The 26,026-nt window shown below is 41.8% G+C and overlaps 1 protein-coding gene across 13 annotated transcripts in view; it reads right to left on the bottom strand.

Moving 5' to 3' along the window:
• The window catches only part of C2CD3 (C2 domain containing 3 centriole elongation regulator), a 42,533-nt gene extending 16,805 nt beyond the window's left edge, over positions 1 to 25,728 (bottom strand). For 5 of the 13 annotated variants that reach the window (XM_051780298.1, XM_051780306.1, XM_051780303.1 and 2 more), the window contains exons 1-24: positions 25,674 to 25,728; positions 25,290 to 25,547; positions 24,212 to 24,369; positions 23,455 to 23,645; positions 22,543 to 22,748; positions 21,581 to 21,713; positions 20,374 to 20,502; positions 19,104 to 19,248; positions 18,544 to 18,698; positions 17,712 to 17,903; positions 17,129 to 17,241; positions 15,584 to 15,702; positions 14,455 to 14,577; positions 12,274 to 12,708; positions 11,124 to 11,275; positions 9,849 to 10,092; positions 8,930 to 9,122; positions 7,880 to 8,060; positions 6,632 to 6,804; positions 4,772 to 4,889; positions 3,332 to 3,600; positions 2,793 to 2,882; positions 1,170 to 1,790; positions 80 to 391 (exon numbers count right to left, since the gene is read on the bottom strand). In XM_051780298.1, coding sequence (XP_051636258.1) covers positions 80 to 391; positions 1,170 to 1,790; positions 2,793 to 2,882; positions 3,332 to 3,600; positions 4,772 to 4,889; positions 6,632 to 6,804; positions 7,880 to 8,060; positions 8,930 to 9,122; positions 9,849 to 10,092; positions 11,124 to 11,275; positions 12,274 to 12,708; positions 14,455 to 14,577; positions 15,584 to 15,702; positions 17,129 to 17,241; positions 17,712 to 17,903; positions 18,544 to 18,698; positions 19,104 to 19,248; positions 20,374 to 20,502; positions 21,581 to 21,713; positions 22,543 to 22,748; positions 23,455 to 23,645; positions 24,212 to 24,369; positions 25,290 to 25,547; positions 25,674 to 25,689 — 4,726 coding nt within the window. In that variant the 5' untranslated portion in view covers positions 25,690 to 25,728. Of the gene's footprint in view, positions 1 to 79; positions 392 to 1,169; positions 1,791 to 2,792; positions 2,883 to 3,331; positions 3,601 to 4,771; positions 4,890 to 6,631; positions 6,805 to 7,879; positions 8,061 to 8,929; positions 9,123 to 9,848; positions 10,093 to 11,123; positions 11,276 to 12,273; positions 12,709 to 14,454; positions 14,578 to 15,583; positions 15,703 to 17,128; positions 17,242 to 17,711; positions 17,904 to 18,543; positions 18,699 to 19,103; positions 19,249 to 20,373; positions 20,503 to 21,580; positions 21,714 to 22,542; positions 22,749 to 23,454; positions 23,646 to 24,211; positions 24,370 to 25,289; positions 25,548 to 25,642; positions 25,649 to 25,673 lie in introns of those variants that run through there. The other 8 variants (XM_051780302.1, XM_051780305.1, XM_051780301.1 and 5 more) reach the window with 7 other exon arrangements.
• Positions 25,729 to 26,026: the final 298 nt, after the last annotated feature.

The raw sequence follows: 26,026 nt of genomic DNA, 5'->3' as shown, positions 1-26,026 counted from the left end.
GGAGTATGAACAGAGGAAAAAAAAAAAGAAAGAAAAAAGAAAGAAAAGAGAAAATAAAAAAGGGGGATGGTGATATTACCTTTTAAACTTAGATGCATTGCTCTTTCTACAAGGATATTGACAGCAACAGTGTTTTCCAGAAACATCACATCTTCTTCCTGTGGTTTGCCATTGGTGATTCCTGGACTTAAAATATCCAGCTGCTGATTTTCAGGGACCTGCTGGCTCAGATCAGGGGGTTTCCCTGTGCCTTCATCCTCACTGCTGCTGCATTCCTGGGCACAGGGAATTCCGCTGGGCAGAGCAGCAGGAGTGGGAGCGAGGCCGACGTGGACACGCACAGCAGCTCCTGCCAGGTCTGCAGCGTTGCATCTGAACACTGGATACACCCCTGCAGGAGAATCCACAACCAACCAGCTGAACAAGCCAAAGGAAAAGCAGGAGCTTGGGAAACAGCTGGTATAGTTCACTACAGCAAAGATCTCATAGCAGCCCAGCAAAAGGAATTTTGATTTTCAGTGTAATTTCTATGCAAGGTGTCAGAAGGATCAGTTTGGAAAGGTTAAAATCCATGACCAATCCCCCAAATTAGGTAAACCTTCATTTTCCCCCTCACAGCTCAGATTACTGTTTTAAACTACATCAACTTCCTGAGAGCCCTGGGAATAGTGACTCTGCATAATTGTATATACACCTATGCAGAATACAACACATACCCAGAATAAATCTTGTTTTAACTCTCGTACCTTCTCCCTTTCCTGAGTGCATTTAAAAGAAGAGCCAATGACCTGTCCACAAATCTACCTGGTGGAAGATGGGTACCATAAAGCCATAAACTAAAACACAAGTTCCACCTCAACATGAGGAAGAACTTCTTTCCATGGAGGGTGGCAGAGCACTGGAATAGCTGCCCAGGGAGGGCATGCAGTCTCCCTTTCTGGAGACATTCCAAGCCCACCTGAGTTCCTATGTCACCTGCTTAGGTGACCCTGCCTTGGTAGGGGAGTTGGACTGGATGATCTCCAGAGGTCCCTTCCAACCCTGACTATTCTGGGATTCTATGCAGGACAAAGCAAAGCCATAAACATTTTGCTTAAAGTGACTAGAGAAAGAACCAAATTAAATCACCAATAAGGAGGAATGAACATGACCCTGCTTCAGGAACTCACCACTAACACTTAGTGTTCTCCTTGATCTCTCTGCCAACGCTGCGAGGTCGACATAGGCAGATCCAATCAGACGATCTGTATCAAGTGGTCTTTCCACCTCATCTTCTTTGCCATATGCCCACCACACCTGGATTTCTAATTTCTCCTCCCTGAAGAACCACAGCAGCCCTTGGCTCCTTCTGAGCGTCACCTTGTTTGGCTTCTTAAAGTTCACTGTGACATTCTCTGCGTCGCTGCTCAATTTTGGCCGCCTAAGGCAAGTCCATGTGGCTTCCTGGTTGTACAGCTTATACCTGAGGTAGCAAAAAGTGCTTTTATCGAGGTGTGTCTGGCCTGCCAGCAGCACACAGTGGAGTGGCAGCCACACTCTTGGGGTGGAGATGGTCACAGTCACTGGGTTGGCACTCTGCTCCCAGTCTTTGCTCTCCTCCATGCTGTCTTCATGGATCTCCTCACTGCTCCATCCCAGGAGTTTAGCAGTTTCCAAAACACGCTCTCTGTCATCCCAATGAGCAAAGGTAACAGAAAGTTCCAGCCCCCCCACAATGGCCTGTGTGATGTTTGTGCAGCGTGGAGGCATCGGATTGTTGGAGAGGGTCACTGGGAACCAGCCTGAAATACCTTCGGGAGGAAAGATCACCATTAGACTCATCCTGCCCTTTGGAAAATGTCAGTGAAGAATTGTCACCTCTCTGGCCACCAGTCAAGGACCAGAACTTGAGGTGTTTATTTCTCATTTGGAATTTATGAAATAAAGCAAACTATTAGACTTCAGAAAATTTCAGTAGTTCCAATTCCAAAGGCACTTTGCTTTCAATTTCATTAATAACACCCATTTTACAATGAAGCTACATACCATGGATCTCCAATTATAAAATTAGGTATTCTCATTTATTTCCTTCTCTCTTCCCATTAAAAATAACCCCAAAACTTTGTGTTGGAGAAAATGAGAACTATACTGAACTTAAAGCAGAAATAACCAGGGCAATAATGAAAACATCATTACTACAAGACAAAATAATCCCAAACTAACACTAGATAGAGGAGATCATGAGTGGAAAGGTATGTGAATAATTTTTTCACAGATATTTCACAGAATGTTCTGAGCTGGAAGGGACCCACAGGGATCATCGAGATATTTTAGATCTTATTTTTAAAAACCAACCAAACAAGTTAATTCTACTGTTTTCTTATTATCTAACACCTTTGTTTCCAGCTTTGACATCTGAAAAGCAATCACTGATCCTCCACTAAACACTACAACTCTTGGACTTTCCATCTTAAAGGTAGAAAATAAACAAACTAAATAACACCCTAAGGATTGTAGGTGCTCGTTTTAGCTGAGATGTGGTTAAATTTCTTCATAGTAGCCTCAGATTATTCCTTCAGCTACTATTCATCCTGCATCCTGAAAAAAGATCTTCAAACAACCTTTATATGAATTTTCTAATACAGGATTTTTAGTGAACACATGGTCTGAAAGAACTTTGGTCTAAAAAAAACCCAGACAAACCACAAAATGGGTTTGATTTCATTTCATTCCAAAAATGAGAATGAAATTTGTTTTAAGAAATTCCAACAGCATTTGCACAGAACGTCAGCAGTGCAATGCTGCTGCATTACCTGATCTTCTTGTCAGCAGGTCTCTGGTTGGAATTGTGACTGTCCCAAGGAGATAATCTCTTGATGCCCGATCAGCCAATCTGTCAGTGGCTGGAAAAGAAATGATTTTGTAAATACACCATCCTGGAACTCAAGATTTAGTACCTCCTTTCAAAGAAAAGCTCTGTTGCCTCAACAGCAAATAGCTCAGCTGTCATCCAGAAAACATTTTTAATCCTTTTAAATGCATTATCTCTTCATCTAAGAAATGATCTTGATCACCAGGAGTCTTAAAAACTCTTTGCACCAGGGGAACAGTCTCTCCCAAAGCCAGTTCAGATAATTACTTCTAGTAGCACAGAACAGGCCCTGGGAACATTCAAATTCAGGTTGCCTTAGTGGTGGTTGGCCCTGCTCATTGCAGGAGTTTAGACCAGATGGTTTTTGAAAGTTCCAACCCAAACTATTCTATGATTTTATGACTATTCTCTTTTCTATACTAAAAATTAAGGGGATTTCTGCAACAGCATTCAGTCCTTGTTACCACTTGTACTCCTCACCTGACTTGGTGTTCTGATGGTAGATAGAGAAGATGATGTTGCCAGACTGCAGGAGTTCCCCCAGACTAGAGGATTCTCCACTGCTTTTCTGAATGATGAGGCTGCAAAGAAACTCTACATGATGCTCAAACTCTGGGCAGAAAGTACAAGCCACGGCTTGTGTGTTTTGTGTCTCTGCCTCAGGCAGGAAGGAGAGGAGCACAGAGACATAAGAATTCACTCCCACACCTGCATAGTACTGGACTGCAGGGTTCTTTTGTGCCACAGCTCTTCATTTATTATGAAAAAAAAAAGAAAGAAAAGAATAAATAGAATTAATATAATGTACAAGGAATCTAGGAGTCAACACAATTAAAGCAAAGGTTTTAAGGCCTCATGCTGAAAAGATGAGACAGAACAGTGAATGTCTAAAGTCCAAATAGATGTGGGTTCTGGTTGCATATTATTTGTCATCTTTTTTTTCATCTGAACAAACTAGGAACAGATAGGAAATGGGAAGAGGAACTATTGCGAGGTCCATCGCTGATGGCTGTCCTCTTACCTGTGTAAGTGGTTGAGAAATTACTCAGCACCCTCAGAAATACACTGTACTCTAGAATAACTTCCCAAAGAACCTGCTCCCTGCTCCAGAAAGGAGCCAAAGGCCAAGACAAATTATTTTTACAGACTAGCAAAAGGAGGGGAAATCTGTAGATGGAATCATTTACAAGTAAACCAGACTCAGATATTACTGAGGTCATACACCTGAACGATGAGGAGTCTGAGGTCATCTCCATCACTTCCCTGACTTTGGCAGGGATCCTCATCTTACAGAGTCTACTTGAATTAAGATGCACCAGGAGCTCAGCAATACTGAGAAAGGGTCAGAACATTGCTCTGGAATGAAAGAAGCCATCCTTCTCTTACGGAATTGACTCTAGTGTTGGCTTTTCTCTAACTCTTGAAAATCACATACTGGAACTAAATCCAGATGATCCTATGCACTTTGAGCAGCAGCCTTATGGTGGAAAGGAATGTGTTTCATTTACTACTTAGTTTACTGAGGTTCTCACAGTGAAATGCAAGAAAACAGAGCTCAGCTAACTTTCAAATACCATCAGTAACACTAAAATCCAATGTCCAAATAGGTATTGTCTTATATCAATTTTATATCAGCCTATGATGTAGAAAAATGTGGAAATGTAGGAAATTGTGCCCTTCCAATCTTCATCCCTCACTGGACAAATGCTACCACCCTGTACTGCAGCTTCAGTGGCCAAAATAACCACTGATGGACTTTATAAAGGTAATTTTCCTTCAGAGCAGAACCCACTTTGAATCTTGGTCTCTGCAGACAGAAAGCTGTTCAGTTACAATTCATTCCAATCTCGTGCCTCAGCCTGCTGTCTCCAGATAAAGCTGTTTTAAGTGAAAAATGGTCCTTTTTGAACAAGGCTTTACCTGGCTGCTGCTTGCAAACCTGCTGCTCTGTGTATGTGTACAGAAAGTGAAATGGCTTGAGCAGTTATTCCTGCCTTTTTCATGGATCGTTGGTATCTCACACTCACATCGAGCAAACCTGGATTAAATGGAAGAAAGGAAGGAAAAAAGTGGTCAGGTTTTAATACAGTTACATCCAATACAATCAATATTTAGCTATACCTCTTAATACAAGGCCCTCATATTTGCACTATCAGAGCTTTAAAATACCCTCCTCAAGCATTTCAACACAACTTTTTATAGCACTGCAGTGACAAAATCTTCCAAGAGATGTTGGAATGAACAGATGTTCTGCTGCTGCATGTGACTCACCTATTACAAAGTAACTGTGGCACAGTGACCTCACCTGTCTGGCCCCAGTTTGTTTCACAGCCCTTTTTTCTAAGAAGCTGCCTCATAATTCCTTGTGGCCTTCCCAGAGCTGATGTTTGTGTTATTTGAAAAAGCCACGAGAGAACTTAGAGATGTCTCTGCTCACAACATAAACAGCCCTTCTTCAGATCCCCTTTTCCCTGCCTTACATAGGAAGTTTCACTACAGGCTGTAGCTTATTTGCCAGGAAAGCATTTTGATACAATTTTTTGGGAATTTGAGGGTTGCCCATGCTTAATCCCTGATTTTTCACTCATTATGGTAACAGTGAAAAGCTGGAAGGAAAAACACTCCTGGTTGGCTTCACTTGCCAACAAAAATACATATTTTTATTTGCCTTGGAAGCAAATAGACTTTATTTTTATACACAGAATCAGCGAATTGATTAGGTTGGAAAAGACCCATAAGATCAGGGAGTCCAACTGTTCCCCCAGCACTGCCAAGGCCACCACTAACCTATGTCACCAAGTGCCACATCCATATGGCTCTTAAATCCCTCCAGGGATGGAGACTCCACCACTGCTCTGGGCAGGACAATTCTTTTGGGGAAGAAATTTTCCCTAATATCCAAGATAAACCTTCCCTGGCACAACTTGAGGTTGTTTCCTCTCATCCTGTCCCTTGTTTCCTGGGAGCAGAGCCTGACTCACACCTGGCTCCACCCTCCTATCAGGGAGTTGGAGAGAGTGAAAGGGTCCCTTCTGAGCCTCCTTTTCTCCAGGCTGAGCCTCCCTCAGCCACTCCTGGTGCTCCAGACCATTCCCCAGCTCTGTTCCCTCCTCTGGACATGCTCCAGCCCCTCAATGTCCTTCCTGCCATGGGGGGCCCAGAAATGCCTCCAGGACTGGAGATGCCTCAGCAGTGCCCAGCACAGGGGCACCACGTGCCCTTGGCCTCTTGCCCACCTGGACACACCTGGGCTCATGTTCAGCCACTGTCACCAGCACCCCCACGTCTTTTTCCAGCTTTCCAGCCACTTTTAGCACTGCATGGAGTTGTTGTGAGCCAAGTGCAAGATGATCTGTCCCATGACCTTCTCCAGCACTAAGGTCAGGCTCACAGGCCTGGAACCTCCTTCCAGCCCTTCTTGTAGATGGGTGTTACTTTTGCCAACTTCCAGTCAGCTTGGGCCTGCCCAATATTCCTGCTGCACAGTGAAATCAAGCTCCTCCTGTTTGCTTCCTTCCCAGGTGTAGAAGCAGTTCAGCTGGGCTGTTGATCTCGACATCCTTTCTGTGGGAGAAGCTCTAATTCTTATGTGACCCTGCTCATGCACTTCTGTGGTTCCTAATACATCCATATCCCTTGTGTCTTTGCACCCCCATGGATCTTCATTTCCTGCTTCTCCTGAGGCAGCACGATGAAGGACTTTACCAATACACACACCCCTAGGCTTCTCTACTAAGCCTGGTTTTACCACATGAAGTGAAAACCCAAAGGCTTCCTTACCTGAAGACCGTGGATGAAATTCCTCTGAGGTATCAGCCCGGGGGACCAATGGAAGATTAAAAGTCTGTATCCCTATTTCTTCCCGATGCTGCATAGTTACCATGGCACAGAGCCGTGACAAAGGCAAGGTCCCTTTCGCCACCAGCTGGTCTCTGACATTTGGGTAATAATACCTGAGAAGACACAAAGAAGCAGCATCAACATTTCTCTCACAACTGCACAGAAATCAACTTTAATTTGTGTGTCTTCAAACCCTAATTAGTCTCTCGATAGCTAAAATCTCAAGGAAATGATTTTTCACAGGAATAAGAATCAGTAAGTGCTTAAGTTAATGCTATGAAAGTAATCAAATAATTTCATATGAAAGTAAGTAATGAATAATAATGAAAAGGAGTAGATAATGCTACAAATATATTTTTTCACTGGTTCTAACAGGTCAACAAGCAGAAACTCCACTAAAAAATTGGCATCTCAAATTAAAACTAGAGAAGGATCTGGCACCAAATATTCTCCACTCTCAATTTCCATCAATAAATGAAAATGCCTCTTGAAGAACAGATTTGTGGTATCAATTTGTGAGTGTAAAAAGTTACTCCAGACCTTTTCTTACTGTGTTACATGGCTTCACATTAATCCTGAAGCGAGTTTTGGCACTTTATCTAATAGACAACTTGCAGTAATTCTCATGTGACTTTGCAAACTTTAAAATGCTTGACTTGTTTACTACAGAATGAACAGATTATTGTGTTTTTCTAAAGCTATTTGTCTTCATGACTTCTGCTTCCCACTACTGATACTTAGCTTTGGTTGCCAAAGAAACAATTTGAACTTACAAAACATTTTATATAATTTCTTTTATAGTATTTCTTTTGTAGTAGGAAAATAATCAAACCCAATACAATGAAATTATACTTTCTGGGTGCTATTAAGTAAAATAGAGATGTGTCAAGCCTTTAAACACTAATTTTAGATTGTTGTGCTGACAAAAAAGTGGAACATACAAAACATACAAAAAAAGAACATACATTTTTTAAAGAAATTGTAAAAAGAACAGAGTAATTAGCACTTTTGGGGAGGAAAAAAGGCTTACAGGTTGGAAATGCAGATATTTATCATCAAATGTCAATGACCTTTTAATTTTTTCAGTTATTATTAAATAATACTGTGCAATATCCATTCCACAGCTTTTGAATACATCTCTACCTGTATTGCTGTGCCATCTACAAAGAATAGGATGTTATTCTGTACCTGCACCAGACTTCAAACTGGATTCCTCCTCCAGCCACTCCTGGGGCCATAAATACACTAACCAGGAGCCTCTGGACTGGGACATCAGCAGGAACCACCAGGGAATGATGATGCTCATCATTAAAGATGGGATCAGGGACACACAAAGTGGTTGCTGTTCGAAATGGCTTCAATTTGATGCCTAAAAAATAAGCAGTGTTGGTTAAAAATGGTGACATTTAGGGGTTTCAAACTTTTCCCACTTGCAATCCTTCAGGAGGCAGGACCCAAGCAATCCATGCAGCACCATGATCCTGTGAGCCACAGGCTGGAAACTACTGCTAAATGTGGCTGAAAGCTGACAAATTCCACAGGATTTGCTATGGAACAATGCGACTGACTGTCATTTTTCAGTGGGATTACATGTTAGTGATCCAAAGCCCTCAAATCAACCCTACGTTCTTTTCTACAACTGCAATTATTTAAACACCCTTTTATAATCTGAAAAATGGTGGGTTTAGATGGGATATTGGAAGAAATTCTCCCCTGTGAAGGTGGGGAGGCCCTGGCACTGGTGGCTGCCCCATCCCTGGAAGTGATCAATGCCAGATTGGAGCAACCTGTTCTAGTGGAAGATGTCCCTCCCCATGGTAAGGGGGTGGAATTGGTTGATCTTTACATTGCCTTCCAACCCAAACCACTCCATGACAGTCCTAATGATCTAAACCAAGCAAGTCTTCTCTTGGTGTATCCATGAAAATCATAGAATCACTAAGGTTGAAAACACTCACTAAGGTCATCAAGTCCAGCCACTAACTCAGCACTGCCAAGGCCATCACTAAATCATGTCTTCAAGTGCCACACTCACATGTTTTTGAACATTTCCAGGGATGCTGACTCCACCACTGTCCTGAGCTTTTCATTTGGTGAGACAGTCCAAATACAGCTTACAAGGAAAACAAGCACTGGCTGCATGAATGCTCAGAAAAACACCCCCCCTCTTCCTTAGGCAGAGAGAACATGACTAAACAATATTTAATTAAAGCAATGCAATAAGGAGGAACTACAGACCAAATTTACCATGCTCATGCAATCCAGAGCTTTGCAGTGCAGCACAACCAGCCTCCTGAACCGGGAAATGGTACTGGACGTAGCAGTCGGCCTCTCCCCAGACCGTGGACTGCAAGGGAGTGAGTCCTTTCACACTCTCCACATGGATCTCAAACACGTGTTCCATCAGGTCTTCTCCTTCTGGGTCTATCTGCTAACAAAACAAAGGGAATCCACATGGAAAGGATGAGCCTCTAGGAAAACTGGGAACATTTCAACAGGCTGCCCAAGGAAGTAGTTGAGTCATCCCTGCAGGGATTTAAAAGATGTGTAGATGTGGCACTTGGGGATATGGGCTAGTGGTGGCCTTGGCAATGCTGGGGGATGGTTGGACTTGATGATCTTAGAGGGCTTTTCCAACCTAAATAATTATGCATGATGAGAACCTAAGAAGCCTGAGATGGGGGACAGAGCCATTATCTGCCATTTTCCTCTTCAGGGTCACAGAAACATTGAAAGCCTGAGAGTAATTTTTTTTTTTCCTGCAAAACGCAAAACTCAGCACGTAAAAGTTCTTACACATCCAGCTCAAAGGTAGTGGCAAAACCTCATAATGAGGCTGTGAGAATTAAGATTTTCTAAAATTTGTTTGTTTGTTTTTTTTTTTACTACACTTGTATAGATAGAAGCAGTGGATATGCAAGGAAACAAAAAAGGCAATAAGGTCAAGACTGGTGAGAGCCAGTTGGTAAGAAAAGAATATAAACAATATAATTCTGTGTGGAATGTGATCATTTATGACAAAACAGCTTCAAATAGAGGTTGGGGGTCACTCAACTGTTAATGAACTACTGGTAAAACCCTTTTCACACATCCCTAACAGCAAGAATGGGGATTTACTGAACAATTAATAAAAAGGGATTTACTGAACAATAAATACCACTGTGGGTTTTGTAGGAGGAGGGTCCAGAGAGTGGGAAGGACGTTGTGGGACAGAAGGTACCACTCCTTCTCCGTTCTTTAGCCTTTGCAGTGCCATTATTTGATCAGCTGATCCCATTGCCAAGATGACTCTGAGGCTTCCACTTGTGCTGCCAGTAAAAACATCAACCACAGGCATGTAACTGTCCACAGCAACCACTGGGTACTGAGCCTGGAGGAGCAGGTGGGAAATCTTTGGGTCTCTACAAAGGATTAAAACAAAAACAGAACAAAAAAAAAAAAAAGAGCCATTTGAGTCAGAACAGGATCACATGAAGCTCATATTAGATGGGATTTTCAACGCTGTTAAAAACCAATCTTTCTCCATTCCTCCCAAATTTGTTTCACACAGCACAGATCCGTGAGCTGCTGACTGAAAAATGTTATTTTCAGCAATGAAAAAGCACAACTTTCCGAAAACTAACACAGCCTCAGCTATGAGCCAGCCTAGAGATCCATGATCAGATGGGAGAAGACTTCCATTTGTTAACGGGAGTAGCCATATTAGACTTTTATGAGGCAGTTACATGCCTTTATGGATGGACTTGGGCCATATGAAAAGAAGGAACAGCAACTGTTCTCCCAGAAAAAAATCTCCTAGAAAAAATGTAAAAATCTCTAATAACACACTGAAGATATTCAAGGTCAGGTTGGATGGAGCTTGGAGGTACCTGGTCTAGTGGAAGGTGTCCCTGCCCATGGCAAGGGATGGAACTGGATGAGCTTTAAGGTCCCTTCCAACGCAAACCGTTCTGGGATTGTAAGATATACACAAGCAAAATACAGTGGATTACTGAAAAAACTACACAAATGACACAGTAATAACTAACAAAGTGGTGTTCAGCCAGTTCCAGCACCATATGATTCACACCCACCACTAAATCTGACCAAAACAAAAGGAATTAATCCTTTGTATCAGCAAGAATCTCTTCTGTCCAGTATTTCCATTAATTTAAACTGTGTTAAGCAGGTATATTTATTGACTGAACAAGAAGCCAAAAGATTAAACCCAAAAAGAACAAAGAACTCTTATTTCTGGACAAGGACAGTGTAACTTACTCATACAGTGCTCACTATAGGAAGTTTACCAGGGCAAAAATGCCTTTTGCTATAAAAAGTGTCATTAAGAACCCTCCCACAAAACCCTCAGACACCATCCATGACTTCTTTCCCTCAGCATCAGTGAGGATATTTCCCCACCCAATAAAATATGGAAAAAAAAAAAGATGTTTACTTGAATGAGATGTAAAACTGATGCAGAGGAAGTTTCACTAATCCCAGCAGTCTGTCACAGCCAGTGCTTCCCACCTTGTTCCAGGCTTCAATAATCATGACATTGTCTTTCAGCCTCTCCAAACGTTTGGAACTCAGTGGAAAAGGCATCACCTGGAAGGGTTTCACACAGAATTAGCATTCAGAATAAACTGGAAAATACTGGCTAAGTCAGGAGCATTCTGGTAACACTACATTATTCCAGTCTACAGAATTGTGCTTTTCAGAGGTGGAAATTGAAAATTAAATGTGCATTTGCCTAATGAAATTCAGAAAACTGGTAGCCTTGGAAAAGAGCTAGCCAGGAAAATAAATAATGGAATGGGTTGGGTTGGAAGGGACCTTAAAGGTCATCTAGTTCCACCTCCATGGCAGGGACACCTTCCACTAGACCATGTTGCTCCAAGCCCTGTCCGACCTGGCCTTGGACACTTACAGGAATGGAACATCCAATTTAGATAAATTTTATCACAAGATCATGTGTAATGTTAAAAAACTTTGCTTTACCTTCAAATGCCTGTTTACTAAACAACACATAAATCATTTCACACAGCTGTTTCAGACGTGGTTTGCTCTGTTTTTACGTTTCTTTCAGCTGAAGAGTTAAAACAAATGCCTTTGAGCATCTTGACTTTTCCAAAGGAAAATATCAATAAAAATTACAAAGTCATAACATTACTGAATGCCTGAAATTCTGCTGGTTGCTGGGGGACAGTTCTGGCTCATGTTAGGCCAGTAAGCCACTGATATGTTCACTGAGAAGAAAAAGAACACAATGCAACACACACAAAAATTCTACATCTCCATATTAGGATGTCACCATCAACATGTTTTCTTTCTGAAATAAAAAAAAAGAAGTCAATTTTTTTCATTTTTAACCTAAACTTTTCTGACTGTTTTTCCTTCATACTTCAAAGGTCTCATTTATTATTTAGATGATTCAATGAACTGCATTTCAAACTGCAACCCAGTCAAAACAATACTGAAAATACTTTCTGATATATTGAACAGAGTCCAGCAGAGACATTCCTACATACATAAAAGTAATTTATCTATGAAATGTGTTTGTCAGTGTGGAATCATCAGTGTGAAATGGAAAATGTGTGACTTGCCTGACAAAAATTGAAGGCGGGTTGTGTTGAGCCCCACACGACAGCGGATCTCGTTGCCCCCTCAGTGCTGAGCAGTTTGCAGTTTAAATACACATTGCAAGAACTGGGGAGCCCCTTGTCTCCAGCAACAAAATCCTTCCCATCAGGCACCATCAGTAGCACGTGCAGCAATAACCCATCTCCCTCAGATGGGGTTATCTCGGTCAGCACATCCTGGGCCACGACTTTGCTGCTGCCCACTCCTCCCTTCTGGGAATCTTCAGAGCTTGTTCTCAAGCAGTGAGGGCCTTCTGCATTTGCACTCATCCTGTTGGACCCCTGGAATTCCAGCTGGGGACTTCTCACAGCATGAGCTAGGGCTCGATGCCCAGCAGGAGCTGACCTGGCGGCTGTGCAGGTGAAGTCCTTGTTGTCGGCTGCAAGCTCTAAGAATCCCTGCAAGGTAAGGCCAAGTGGGCTGGTCGGGTGTGCCCCATCCCAAAGCAAGGGACTGCAACAGAAACTATGGAAAATATATCTCATGCTTTGCTCAAGAGCCGTGTTGTCTCACCCTAAGGCATGTGCTGGTTACAAGCTACAGCTGTCGCTGCAAAATAAACATGTGGTTTTAATAAATAAAGCCCAAACTGGAGTTCAAAACCACACAATTACAGATGATTCAGAGAATGGTTTGGGTTGGAAGGGACCTTAAAGCTCATCCAGTTCCACCCCCTGCCATGGGCAGGGACACCTCCCACTAGACCAGGTACCTCCAAGCTCTGTCCAATGCGGCCTTGAACACTTCCAGGGATGGGGCAGCCACAGCTTCCCTGGGCAACCAGTGCCAGGGCCTCCCCACCCTCACAGGGAAGAATTCCTTCCTAATATCCAATCTAAACCTACTCTATTTCAATTTGAAACCATTCCCCCTTGCCCTGTCACTCCAGGCCCTTGTAAATAGTCTCTCTCCACATTTCCTTCAGGTACTGGAAGGCCACAACTAGGTCACCCCAAAGCCTTCCCCTTTCCAGTATGAACAATCCTAATTCTCTCAGCCTTTCCTCACAGGAGGTGATCCATCCCTCTAATCATCTTGGTGACCCTTCTCTGAATAAAGTAAAACATTAAACCAATCCCAAGCCCAAAGCTGGCTGAAAATGAACCCCTACCCAGCCAAGGTGAAAAGTACTGTGACAAAGTATCACAACTGTCACTTGCTCCACTTTGCTACAGCACATGCTGCTTGAGAAAAATTAGGAAAAATAAGTGTTTCTAAATGTTTTCTGTCACTGCTCTTTCACTGTTATGTTGCCTGCTGATTTTAGCTATTTGCAAGTGTTAATTGCTACAGAGCACCATAGATTTGCTGGATGCATTCAGATGACAAGGCAGCAAGGAGAGGAATAAACTGAAGTCCAGAAGATAAAGTAACAGAATAAAGCAAAGGGTTTGAGCCACAAAATGACCAAATAAGGAAAACAAAATTATCAGGTATTTCACTGTGCACCTGAAACCCAGGAGACAGGGCAACCAAAATCAGTTTTCTTGAAGTATTCCCCTTCACTAAATTCTTGCATTGAACTTTGGTTCATTAATTCCCTACAACATCATCTTCCACTTTTCATCTCTCACACCCTGTTGCACTGCATTCTCTCCCTGAATAAACACACCATTTCTCCTTCCTGCCTTCAACACTTCCAAAACCTACCCATACTTTCCTAAGCCTTCAGCTGCTAATCTAGAGAGCTCTTTGTCTTCAGAACTGGCAAATCTGCTGTGTAGGAGTTTTAATTCTTCTCAATAAGGAGCTGAGCAGAAACTTTGGCTGGAGAAAATAACTCCTGAAGTGACAAGGTGATACCAAGGACAGGGAACACCAGGCTCCACATCAGCTCCTGCCACATGTGAAGCAGAAGCCCTGTATATGTGCCCCTCAAAATTTGCCTGTGGAGTGGTTTCTGCATCCAAGCCCCACCTTATCGACAACCTCCTTAGACATGCAGGAGGTTCAAAATATTTCTCCAAACCCTCAAGGAATAAAAAAAGTTCATATTATCTTGTATTGGTCTAACAAACCTCCATATCCAAGACCCAGCAAATTAAAACAAAGAGGGAAAACACAGAGGAGGGAAAAAAAGGAGTGTGCAGCCAAAATTAGCAGTAAGAGGTTGCTTAACAAACTTGAGACAGTAAAACACGTACCGTAAGTGGTCCAACTTGTGGGTGATCTCCCTCTTTTTCCACAGGTATTTCCCAGCTGACACTGAGCAGCTTGGCCTCGATGACCCTGCGGAGCTGAAGCACTGCTGAGCCAATGGCCACGGGCTGAGGACAGGTAAAGAATCCATTTTGCAAGATTTGTCAGGTTTAAAGGACTTCTATGGAACAAAAGCTTTCTGGGAAGCCAAGGGCAGCCACACAGACTCCTCACTCCTATAACATTAGTAGTACCAACAGGGATTTGGAAAATTTCCCCTAGTTCCAATTACTAGAACAACAGTAAGACAACTTCTCCCAGAATCTACTGGAAAAGAATTCCAGATTAAGGCAAAAAATTACCATCCCAAATCCTAGTAACTGAGCAAAATTTCCATACTTAAAGATGCAATTTATTCACCTGTTAAAAGAAAAGCACATACCCTTAGTGCTGATTAAAATGCAACATAAGCTGAGTTAACCCCTCTCCCCTCTTCATCACAGGTAGATGATTATAAAAATAATCTTAGTGAACAGAAATGCACTTTTTCCCCCCAAATGCACAAGTTACATCAGTTTTTCACAGCTCATGTTATTCCTCTTAACCTGGGCAGGGTAAAGATACAAACTGCATCCACAGGAACTCATTTTGTGTTGCTAAGTGAGCTGTGTTCTCACTGAAGAACAATGTTTATAATTGATCCAATGTTTTTAAAAAGAAGAGATCAGTTTTAAAGATGAGGGAAGGACAATTTTTTTTTGCCTGTCAGTTTTGAACTCAGAAAATCCTTGAATGGAGTGACAAAGAGTAACAAGCCTGGAATGAGCTTCCCCAGGGAAGTGGTCACTTCCAAGCCTGACAGAGCTCAAGGAGTGTTTGGACAACACTTTCAGGCACAGGGTGGGATTTTGGAGTCCAGGAGTTGGACTTAGATCCTAGTGATCCCTTCCCACTCAGGATATTCTGGAATTCTGTGATGATAGAACAGCAATCAGTTCAACTTATATTATCTGCACATAATGGCACTTCCCTTCTTAATATCTGGTTGTCTGCATTAAGTGTGTGTGGGAAATCAAAATGCCAGGAATTCTTTGTTTTTCAAGACACAAAGTAGAAACAACAACTAATCAATACCTTTTTCTGGGTGCTTTTCCTCATGTAGATTTTAAAAGCAAGGTCAGAGTCCCACCAGTGCTCTATCATTGTTCCACCAAAACGGACAGGGAACACAGACCGCTGTTGGAATTTCACCCCTGGAAGACAGGAGCAACAAATATTCCAAATTAACTGAATATAAATAAACTTCCCCCTGGAGACCACTCTGTTACACACACAACCATTTAATTTTGCATAATTTATTAACGTCAAGGTCAAAGTAAACTGTTCTTCATTTTCCAAGGCCCGAAAAGAACAGGAGGACAAAATTAAGATTATAATTAAGATTATAACAGCATTTAAAGGCTGCAGTTGACACCAAGTCTCTGTCATCTGTATACAATAACTCTTGCCCTTTTTTCAGTGGGAGAACTCTGTATCATTTTGAGTTATATAGTTCAAAGTATTCATTGAGAGAGTCAAAGCTGAGCTGCAAGAGAAATCACAGCTTCAGGAGAAAAGGAACATCTGCAAGAAAACATGGAATGAGAGTCTGCAAAAAGAGCACAAGAAGCACAATAACAGTGTTCAAGTACTATTTTTCACTTGTTCACAATGGATAAAGAAGTACTCTTGTCATGACAAAAACGCAGATTAGACATCAGGAAACTTTCTCAGTACAGTTTGTCTGAGATGGCTCTGGAATTTTTCTATTGGGCATCTTTAATAAGTGAGATAAACAGCTCTCAGAAAGGATAATGCAGTGGATTTTCTTGATGTCTTCTCCAAATTATTTTCAGCACAATCTGTTTTTCTAGGCTCCAAAGAGCTGGACTCTACACAAGGCAAAGGGCAGGAGGATGGATGAGCCTGAGGTTCAGAAGAAACAGATGTTTTGTCTGGCCACAAATGGAGAACATACAAGAGAACTCAGAATCTCAGAAAGATGCAAAGTCAATGAATGACCAAATTGGAGAGGCATTTGAAAGTCACTCTGGAATTCCAGTTTGTGGGAAGACAGTATTGCTTCTAAAGCATTCTCTGCTCAGGGGAAAAAGACAGGAATTGTTTCTAGAGATACAAACACTGGTGACTCTCAGAAAAGTGAGATGTCTGATTTGAGCACAGGACTCAGGATTCCTTGGATCCAACAGATTACCTGAGCTCTTGGAGATATTACATGACATCATCTGGAAAATTATTTATTTGAGGTATAAACATCTCTGATATTTCTAAAACTAATTTATCTTCCTCTTACTATGGCAGAAAGGATATTTGCTTTATGTTGAAATGAAGGAATGGGATTATTGACTCGCTGTTCTTTCCCTAAGAAAAAATTTGAAAATCCCAATAACAATACTTTTTGAAGAAAAAAAAATAATTCAAAAATCACTTGGGTTCCCTCTCCCTGAGAGGACCATTCCACCACCTGCAGCACAGCAACTCTACAGTAATCATACTCTACACTAATCATACTAATCATGACTTTCAGGCAGCAAAAGAAATAGAAACACAACTAAATAATTTCTAAGAGATGAAAGAGTCAACAAAACTAAACATAAGGGGGAAAAATAATGCCCTTACCATCATCTGTGATTTTACTTGAGGCTACTCGAATTACTTCTGTTTTTATGGAGACCTGTCCCTTATCATCCTTGGAGACTCTCATGGGAAAGTGGTACTCCACAAAGAAAGTGCTGTGAATAAAAAAATGAATGGATGATCACAGTCCATCAGAAATCAAATTAAAAAATAATTTAAAAAACAAAATCCATCAAAGATCTATTAAAAAATGTATGTAATAAAAGTGAACACAGCAGGCAAATTCCATGTTCACACTGCCACTCTTTTTTTAGGATAACTGAACCACCTATTTTCTGAATTTTTTCCACATTACAGGTTCTCCACCAATACAACCTCTTGTTTTCAGTGTACATTTGGACCTCCCCAAAACCCCTGGAAAAGCACAGCCTGAAGTGAGGCCACATCAGAATAAATTAGTCACATCTTTAACAAGTTTACAGGATACAATTTCCTGAGAGAAGCAGAGAAATAGGAAGACCTCAGAAGCCTGGAGAACTCAGGGAAGCTGGACAACTCAAAAAATCTCAAGGAAAACTACCTTAAAGGCACAGGAAACAAGCTCTGAAGACACAATCCCTCTTACCACTTATTAACAGATGCAGGTCGGGGAGGTTTTCCCGTTAAATCTTTCTTCCTCTGGTAAATCTGGATGCTTTTAAAAGGGATTTTCAGTCTGTCAATGATGACTCTGGCCAGGTGTATTTGCTGCAGAAATGCCAACCTGTCTGAATCCAAGGATGTGATGTGATCTTCTGGAGGAGCAGTGGGAGAGCAGCTGGAGAGAGGAAAATGAGACTCAGGATACAGAAACATCTTTAACATGACCACATGAAGGGAAAACTGTAGCTTGGTGGGATGTTATTTTAAAAATGTATGTTTCAAATGCATTTTTACAACAAATTTGGTACTCTCTGTAACAGAAATGTTACAATACCCAGGGTACATAACTGGAAAAAATCAACCCAGAAAGTGCATGTTCCACACTGTTGATTTGGAAAAATCTTATGTTAACTCCTCAAAAAGAAAAGCTTTATTCAATGTCATGTACAAAACCGGGGAGATGACACAGTTATACACAAGAAAAAGTCTCTGCTGCAGAGGAACAGCACCAGGATTTTAGTCATAATTTAGAATCTCAGTTGTGTAATTTGTAAGACATGTAAATGGTTTTGTGTTGGTATCTCTGGAGATATGAAGTTGACCTGACTGTAAAAATAGCAGTATTTGCAAGAAAAAAAATCATAAATAATTGTTTGGAGCTGAATTATTAAAAAAATGAGCCATAACACCTTAATAGTAATTCTATTACACAAATGAAGCTTGATTTTTTGAGACACTTTTATTGGTTCTGTCATGCAAAAAAGGGAATACAATTAGATGAGGTCAGAACAGAAGGCACTAATGTAACTATTTACCTGGGTTTAATTTCTGTCACGTTCTGATCAAAGGCATTAAAGTCTTCCTGTGGATTTGCTGGATTAGCTTTCCTGAGAGTTTCTGTCTTCAGTGCTTTGTTTGAGGATTTAACATCATCATCACTGAGGGAATCACTTAAACTGGAATCAGATTTCTGAAACAGAAATAAGGCACATAAATAATAAGTTAATTAGCATTGTCTGGAGAGATATATAATAGTCATGATACATATGTTAAAAAGAACACCAACTTGAGGATTGCTTAACTTGGAACAATTGAAATGGTATCAAAATTTTTCAGCAGTTTAAAAAAAAAAAAAGTCTTCCTGGACAATTCTTCCTGAGCAATTTCCAAACTCGGTGCTTGACTCTGTAGTCTTGACAGTATTCTTTTAAAAATGTTAATTTTAAGCAAAGTACTCATGTACTCACAAGCCTTTGTACGATACTTAACATTTATCCAGACTTAAAATCCTGAAATCTGTTGAATTTTTGAATATGCAAACTTCTGGTTTTCTTCCCCTCAGGGAATGCACATTTTGCTTTGGATCTCCACTTACAGGAGTTGTGTAAAAAAGTCCCTCCAGCAGACTCTGGTCATAATGGGGATCCCCCAGTTCACTGTCATACACCTCACTCCCAAGAGAGAGGGAATCCCAAAGGGATCCTGTGCGATCCCACAAATGCCCCGGAGAGAAATCAGCACTGTGGGTAAAAGAGAGAGAAACACAGCTTAGTTTTTCAGTTCTGGAGATATTTTCTAAGGAATCTGGACAATACTGCCTCTTTTATACCAGATGGAGTCAGTCTGTAACCCAGTCTGAAGGGTTATCCCATAGTAACATCTCTGGATCCAACAGGAAAAAACTGTGTGTGAATTGCAGGTTGGAAGAGATCCCTGGAGATCATCTAGTCCAACCCCTGCTCTAAGGGAAATGATGCAAATAAAAATCATCCTGTTGGATTTTGAGTATCTCCCAAGCTGCAGGTTCCACAACCTCTGTGGGTAACTGACTCCAGCCTTTGGTGACTTTCATAATAAAATATATCTATTAATATCTAATTTATTAATCTAATTTTTATCCTTAACTGCTTTATAACTTTTGGTTTAAGGTATCAGTAATACTTGGGGACAGTTTATTTAAATTAAAAAAACCAACCAAACTATATCTGAGTAGGTAAATCCAAGTATTTTTACAACATGGTTGGAACAAATTGGGGTTTGTTTAGTTTAAAGGGTTTTCTCTGTGCTGTAAGTTCAAAATCATTTTATGATCTGCAAACACTCCAGTGTTATCCAGTGATAAACCACAGGGAAAAAATAAGTGCAGGGCACAAGATACATGAACTGAAATTCCGAATATCTGACCCAGAAACTGTGTTCAGGATGCTTCATGCCCTGATTTGGGCACAATGGAAGCAGCATTTATTCTACTGCTACACAAAATGAGAGAAAAATGTTACTTTAATATCTGGAGGAAGTTGAAAAATAACTATTGGTTCTCTGTAATTTTAATTTACTGTTTCTTCTTCAAAGAAATGGTGTATTTGTTTTATATACTTAGTAACATTTTAGGATACAACAGTAACAACCATTAAAAAATTCAGTTTTATCAAAGATTTTGAATAATTTTTCTTTTAAATCAACATGACTTGAAGTTTTCCAGGCTGTCCTGCATTAAAGCTGAGGCATAAAACACCTCCATCACTTGCACATTGGTTACATTCCCAAAAATGTGGAGAACTTGAGGAGTCAAGACATATTTTTTAGTATAAAATGGTCAAAAGAGGACAACTTTGCAGTAATAACCCCCAGTGCATCACACTCACCTGCCCAGCAGCAACTGGATTGCTCTTTCTTCAGAGTTTAGATCAAATTGCTGCTCTGAAACTGCAGATTCAAGGTGATGGAAATCTTCAGGAGGGTGCACCAAACTGGACTTCAAGTTTTTGGGGCTCCTGGATAACAGTGATGGAAGCACAGAGGGTAAAAGGAAAAATAAAGATATTAAACAGTAAAAGGAATTCCAGATCAATCCATTAATTGGTCTATCAATTTTTCCTGCAGAGTCCAAAATCACCTACTTTAAATAAATAGTATTAGTTTGAGCAGAAATAATTTAAATTGGGTTTGCAATAGCATCACTGACTGGCAAAGATAATGACATTACTTTCTGGTTATCACAAAAGAACATGAAATATTTGTATTTTTCCAGAAATAAAACAAGGAAATGAAGTTTCTCCTATTTAAAAAAAATATGCATTTGTTTTAATACTTTTAAATATCATTGAACTGAGAATATTTATTAAGTCTAATGCTAAACAAAGGTGGAGCTAGAAGCTGAAAAGGCACCAACACTTTTTTTTCCCAATCTGCTAAGAAAAATCTTGCAGAAGATAATGACTAATAATTTTGAGAACACAGTTATATAGATGCAAATTTTCACGGGAATGTTGACATCAGGAGATACAAATTAGAATATATAGCAAAATATATAAAAATAATATATACTATTTATATATATTATTTTACATAATTGTATAGTTTATTATTTTATATTATTATTATTGTGTATTATTTTATAATATATAGAATAAAATATATAATAAAACCTATCCAATTTACTTATTTGAAAACCTGTTCTTTGTGATGAAGTAACCATTTCACTTGCAATTCCTTACTCTACTCTTATTCTTTACCAACACTTAATATTTCCTTAATTTCCTCATAATTAATATTTCCTTATCAATATTTAATATTTCTTATCAATGTTTCCTTATCAACTAAATACAAACATACCACAAAACAAAATTAAAATCAGTTACTTAAATCAAGGCTTACTACTTCAAGATTAAAATAAATTCACAAAATTTAGGCTTTATTCACAGGTAGAATTTAATTTTCCATTTGAATGAGAATCCTAAAACATGAATATGAGAATCCTACCCATGAATATGGGTATTTCAAGTTCTCCTGATAAGGCCTCAAAATGTATAGTTTGGAACTTAAATCTCACTTCCCCCATTCCAAGCTCACTTTGTTGATGCTTTAAAATCCTCTCTCTCCCTAAATGGAGCCACTTTATTCAGTTCAATCTCCATGTCAGGGCTGGATTTCATTGCAGAGACAACCATGGCATCCCGGAGTTTCCTGCCCTGATCCAAGAGAGCTGGGAAACAAGCAGAAAGATTCATATTTCAGCATTCAAATGCAATTTAAAAGCAACATGTAAACACAATAAATGTGTCGGTGACAGTCAAGAAACTTCTGTTTTCTGCTGTTATAAAAAGATCTTAACACACTGGGGACTAAACATGTCTTACACACCAAAAAACAGCTCAGTGAGAGTGATCCTGCATCGGTTTCCCACTCAGAGCTGTAAAAACAACTCACCCACACACACCAAGTCGGGCATTGGAAAGGCATTATTAGGATATAGAAGCAAAACCAATTTAGGGAAGAGTAGTTTGTCATCTTATGATGTCTGATTTTAGGTCTTTTCTGTGAACATGAAGCTCAAAACACAGCATATATGGAAATGTGCCCTACTCTAAGGCTCATTTCAATCCAGTCCAGGCAGCCTGTGGTCTAAAAAGGATGGAAATAGTTTTCCACCTGAAAATGCCAATAGAATAGGAACTCTCCCTAGACCCCCTGAACAGGAGCAGCAGTTCTGACAGTCACTTCAAAAGACATCTCAAAGATTAAAAGAGTCTGTGAAGCTGAGGTTCCTTTTCTTTTACTCCTCCAGGCCCAGGAATCCTGCTGGGCCACTGTGTTTTCCCTGAGCTGGATACTGCAGTCACCTTCCAACAAGACTAAACCAGCAGTTTTTAAGTAAAGTAAAAAATATAAAAATTATCTTTGACATAATATAGTGAGAGGGTGCAAAAAGGATCCCTTTTCCTTCAGAAAATCTCAGCTCTGGAGAAGCACTGGAAACATTACCAACAGTTGTTTGTTGTGAACCTCAAAGACAATGCCAGTTGCACACAAACCTGACAGCAGGTCTTTTGTAGCTGGGTTGTTCATGGAGAGCATCCGTGTGTTCATTCCAGTATTGGTGCTGGGGGGAAACAACAGGGAAGGATTTGAAGAATTCATTTTCCAAAGCTCATCTGGTAAACTCCCAGGGTGATAAGAAGCAGGAGTGTCCTTTACATTTTCAGAGTTCTCTTGGAAGAGCAAATGGTCCTTTCCTCTACTGAAAAATGAAATGTTACTTCAGTAACAGCTCAAGTGGGCGGGTAAAGAGATTCCAAACTCTTCAAATGCTCCAAAAAGAAATGTGATGTTATGTCCATGAGTCCTCATCTGCCACTTAGACCATGAGAGGTCCAATTCAAGCTGCAAGTAAAAGACTTACATCTTTTTAGAAGATCTTTTTACAAGAGCATGTCGTGACAGGACAAGGAGGAATGGATTCAAACTGACAGAGAGAAGGTTTAGATTAGATATTAGGAGATAATTCTTCCCTGTAAGGGTAGGGAGGCCCTGGCACAGGTTGCCCAGAGAAGTTGTGGCTGCCCCATCCCTGGAAGTGTTCCAGGCCAGGTTGGACAGGGCTTGGAGGTACCTGGTCTAGTGGGAGGTGTCCCTGCCCATGGCAGGGGGTGGAACTGGATGAGCTTTAAGGTCCATTCCAACCCAAACCAGTCTGTGATTTGTTGCACCTCTTGTGTGAACCAGCATGGTTTGAACTAAGTCAACATAGGATGCAAATTTCTGCCAGATGACAAACTGCCCCTGTAAGCTCAGAAACCTTCAACACTCTGGATTTCATGTAACACACACGTTCAAAAAGATTAAGCATTCCATAACTCACAAGTGTATAGTTATTACAAAAAAAAAATGTGTGTGAACTGCAAAATAAACCAGAACTTTGTCATGGCAGGAAAAAAAAAGAGTACCTGGGGCTTGTGGCTTTGCTGTTGTCAACAGACTCTGGGTCAGCAACAGCCACCTGTGTGTGCCTGGGCTGCTGGGATGGAGCAGTAAGCTGGGACTTGCTGCTTCCCTGAGCAGGAGCAGGGTCCAAACTTCCCTCTGTGGTGGTGCTGGTGTCGTACACTTCTGGCAGAGGTTCTAGAACCAGCGAGACCTGAAAGACACAAGGTGAAAATATTACTTTGTTTTTTCTTAGCTAAGTGCAGCACATACTGTATTCAACTTTACTTGTCGTGCCATGAAAAACTGTTGCTCTTCCACATGAAGTAATATTTATATTTTGCATAACTCTGACATGATTTACAAGTATTTGTTTCCCACTCCATGTTTTCCAATCTCAGACAATTATCTTTCAGCATCAATTCTCCTGAGCCAGGGCTGCAGGACAGAACTTTCCTCATTCCAGATTTCAAAATCTCCTACAATTCCAGCCCAGTGAAGTGTTAGAATTGAGGATCCATTTTTAAATCCACCTGCAAAAACTCACTCTCAGCGTACAGATGACATTTTCTTTATCAAGTTGAACTACCACACATCCCTCTAAACAAAACAGAGTCAAAACCACCAATATTTATTTTTCACTTGCTACCTTAGCTCAGAAATGCCTTGGACAGAGATTAGGTCTGCAGTGTGCCATGTACAGTTTGATCCTGGCACTTGATTATACACATAATTTATAATAACATAACTTATAACAAAGAGCACAGACATCAGGACTACCTGCAGCTCTCCAAGTTTAGCAGATGTTGGTGACACCAAGGGGAAAGACCCTTTGATGGGATGGCTGGGAGAGAGCTGGGACAGTTTGGTGATCTGCACTTTGCCAATGGGGAGGTGGTCAAGCTTGGTCAGGACCTCCAGGACAAGCACACCCATATCTGTGAAAATTAGGAACAGTTTCAGGTCAGCCTCATGGTCACAATTAACACTTTTTGATTAAAATGACAGAGATGTCAGAGGTTGCTATGTTTTATATGGAAACGATAATAATGGGACATCAGGGAAAGAAGAGTCACTACAGATATTATTACTGCTATGTGATAAATAAACACAAGATTACCAGTAAAAGAAATAACATAACAAGGGGGAATGGCTTCCCACTGCCAGAGGGCAGGGTTACAGGGGATACTGGGAAGGAATTCTTCCCTGTGAGGGGGGGGAGGCCCTGGCACAGGTTGCCCAGAGAAGCTGTCCCATCCCTGGAAGTGTCCAAGGCCAGGCTGGATGGAACTTGGAGCAACATGATCTAGTGTATGGCAGGGGGTGGACCTGGATGAGCTTTACAGTCCCTCCCAGTCTGGGATTCTATGAGTAGCAACAGCCAGCACAGGTTTTACGGACAGACTCTGGACATTAGGCTTGCATTAATTTCCTGCATATCTTTCACTAAATTAAGCACCTCAATAACCTTACAAGCTCAGCTGAGTATCTTTCTATTTTCCACGCCTTTAGACACTGAAATGCCTGTATGTATAATACCAAAACCCACAGAATCACAGAACAGCTGGGGTTGGAAAAGATCTCTGGAGACTATCAAGTCCACCCTGTGACTGATCCCCACCTTGTGAACCAGGGCAGAGCACTGGGTACCACGTTCCTTGAACACCTCCTGGGTTGGGGCTCCACCACCTCCCTAGGCAGCCTCTTCCAATGTTTAACAACCGTTTCCATGAGGAAATTCCTTCTGATGTCCAACCTGACCCTCCCCTGGCGCAGCCTAAGCCTATGTCCTCTTGTTCTAACCTACTCCCAATAAACTCCTCGGCTTTAGCGGGTCTCCCACGCGAAATGTCCCTACCTGCCAAGTACGCAGCGAACTGCCGGGGCCCGCAGCGCACCGGGAAGCGGGCGGTGGTTCTCCCGGCGGGACGCCCGGGCCGGGAAGCGGGCTGGAACAAGGTGCCGCCGGAGGTTTCCCCCCACCACCTCAGGCGGACGACGACGGGCGGTTTTGGGGCCGCCCAGACCACCCTGGACACGGTGCAGCGGAGGAAGCAGCGCGGCGGGCCCTGGACGAGCGGCGGGAGGCTGGTGGCGGCGGGGGGGGCGCCGGGACCTGTGGGGACAGGCGGCGTCAGCGGCCACCCTGGTTCCCACGCCGCTTTCCGCCCCATCCCGCCGCCCTTCCATCCCCCCAGGATCCCTCCAAACCTTCCCTCCGCCCTCCCATCCCCTTCCACACCTTCCCTCCGCCGCATCCCGCCCGCGCCTCCCGCCCGGCAACGGCCGCCCCGGCGGGGGACTACAGCTCCCGTCATGCACCGCGCCCCATAGAGACCAGCGGAGCCACGGACTACATTTCCCAGGATACCACGGGACCACATCTCGTCCCCGCCCGCCGAGCGCCGCTGCCGCACCCTGGGGAACTACAGCTCCCGTCATGCTCCGCAGGGCACTGCGGCGCTGCGGACTACATTTCCCATGGTGCCACGGGCCCCCGCGACGTCCCTTCCGGCAACTCCGCGCTCCCGTGCGTCCCCTGTCACACCCCAGAACCCTTCCATCCTTCTATCCCGCTCCACACCTCCCTTCCGC

Source organism: Manacus candei, unplaced genomic scaffold (genome assembly GCF_025592945.1).
Source record: "Manacus candei isolate 608988 ecotype Guabito, Panama unplaced genomic scaffold, ASM2559294v1 h1tg000014l, whole genome shotgun sequence".
Taxonomy (NCBI): Eukaryota; Metazoa; Chordata; class Aves; order Passeriformes; family Pipridae; genus Manacus; species Manacus candei.
This window is presented reverse-complemented; position numbering and strand designations above follow the sequence as displayed.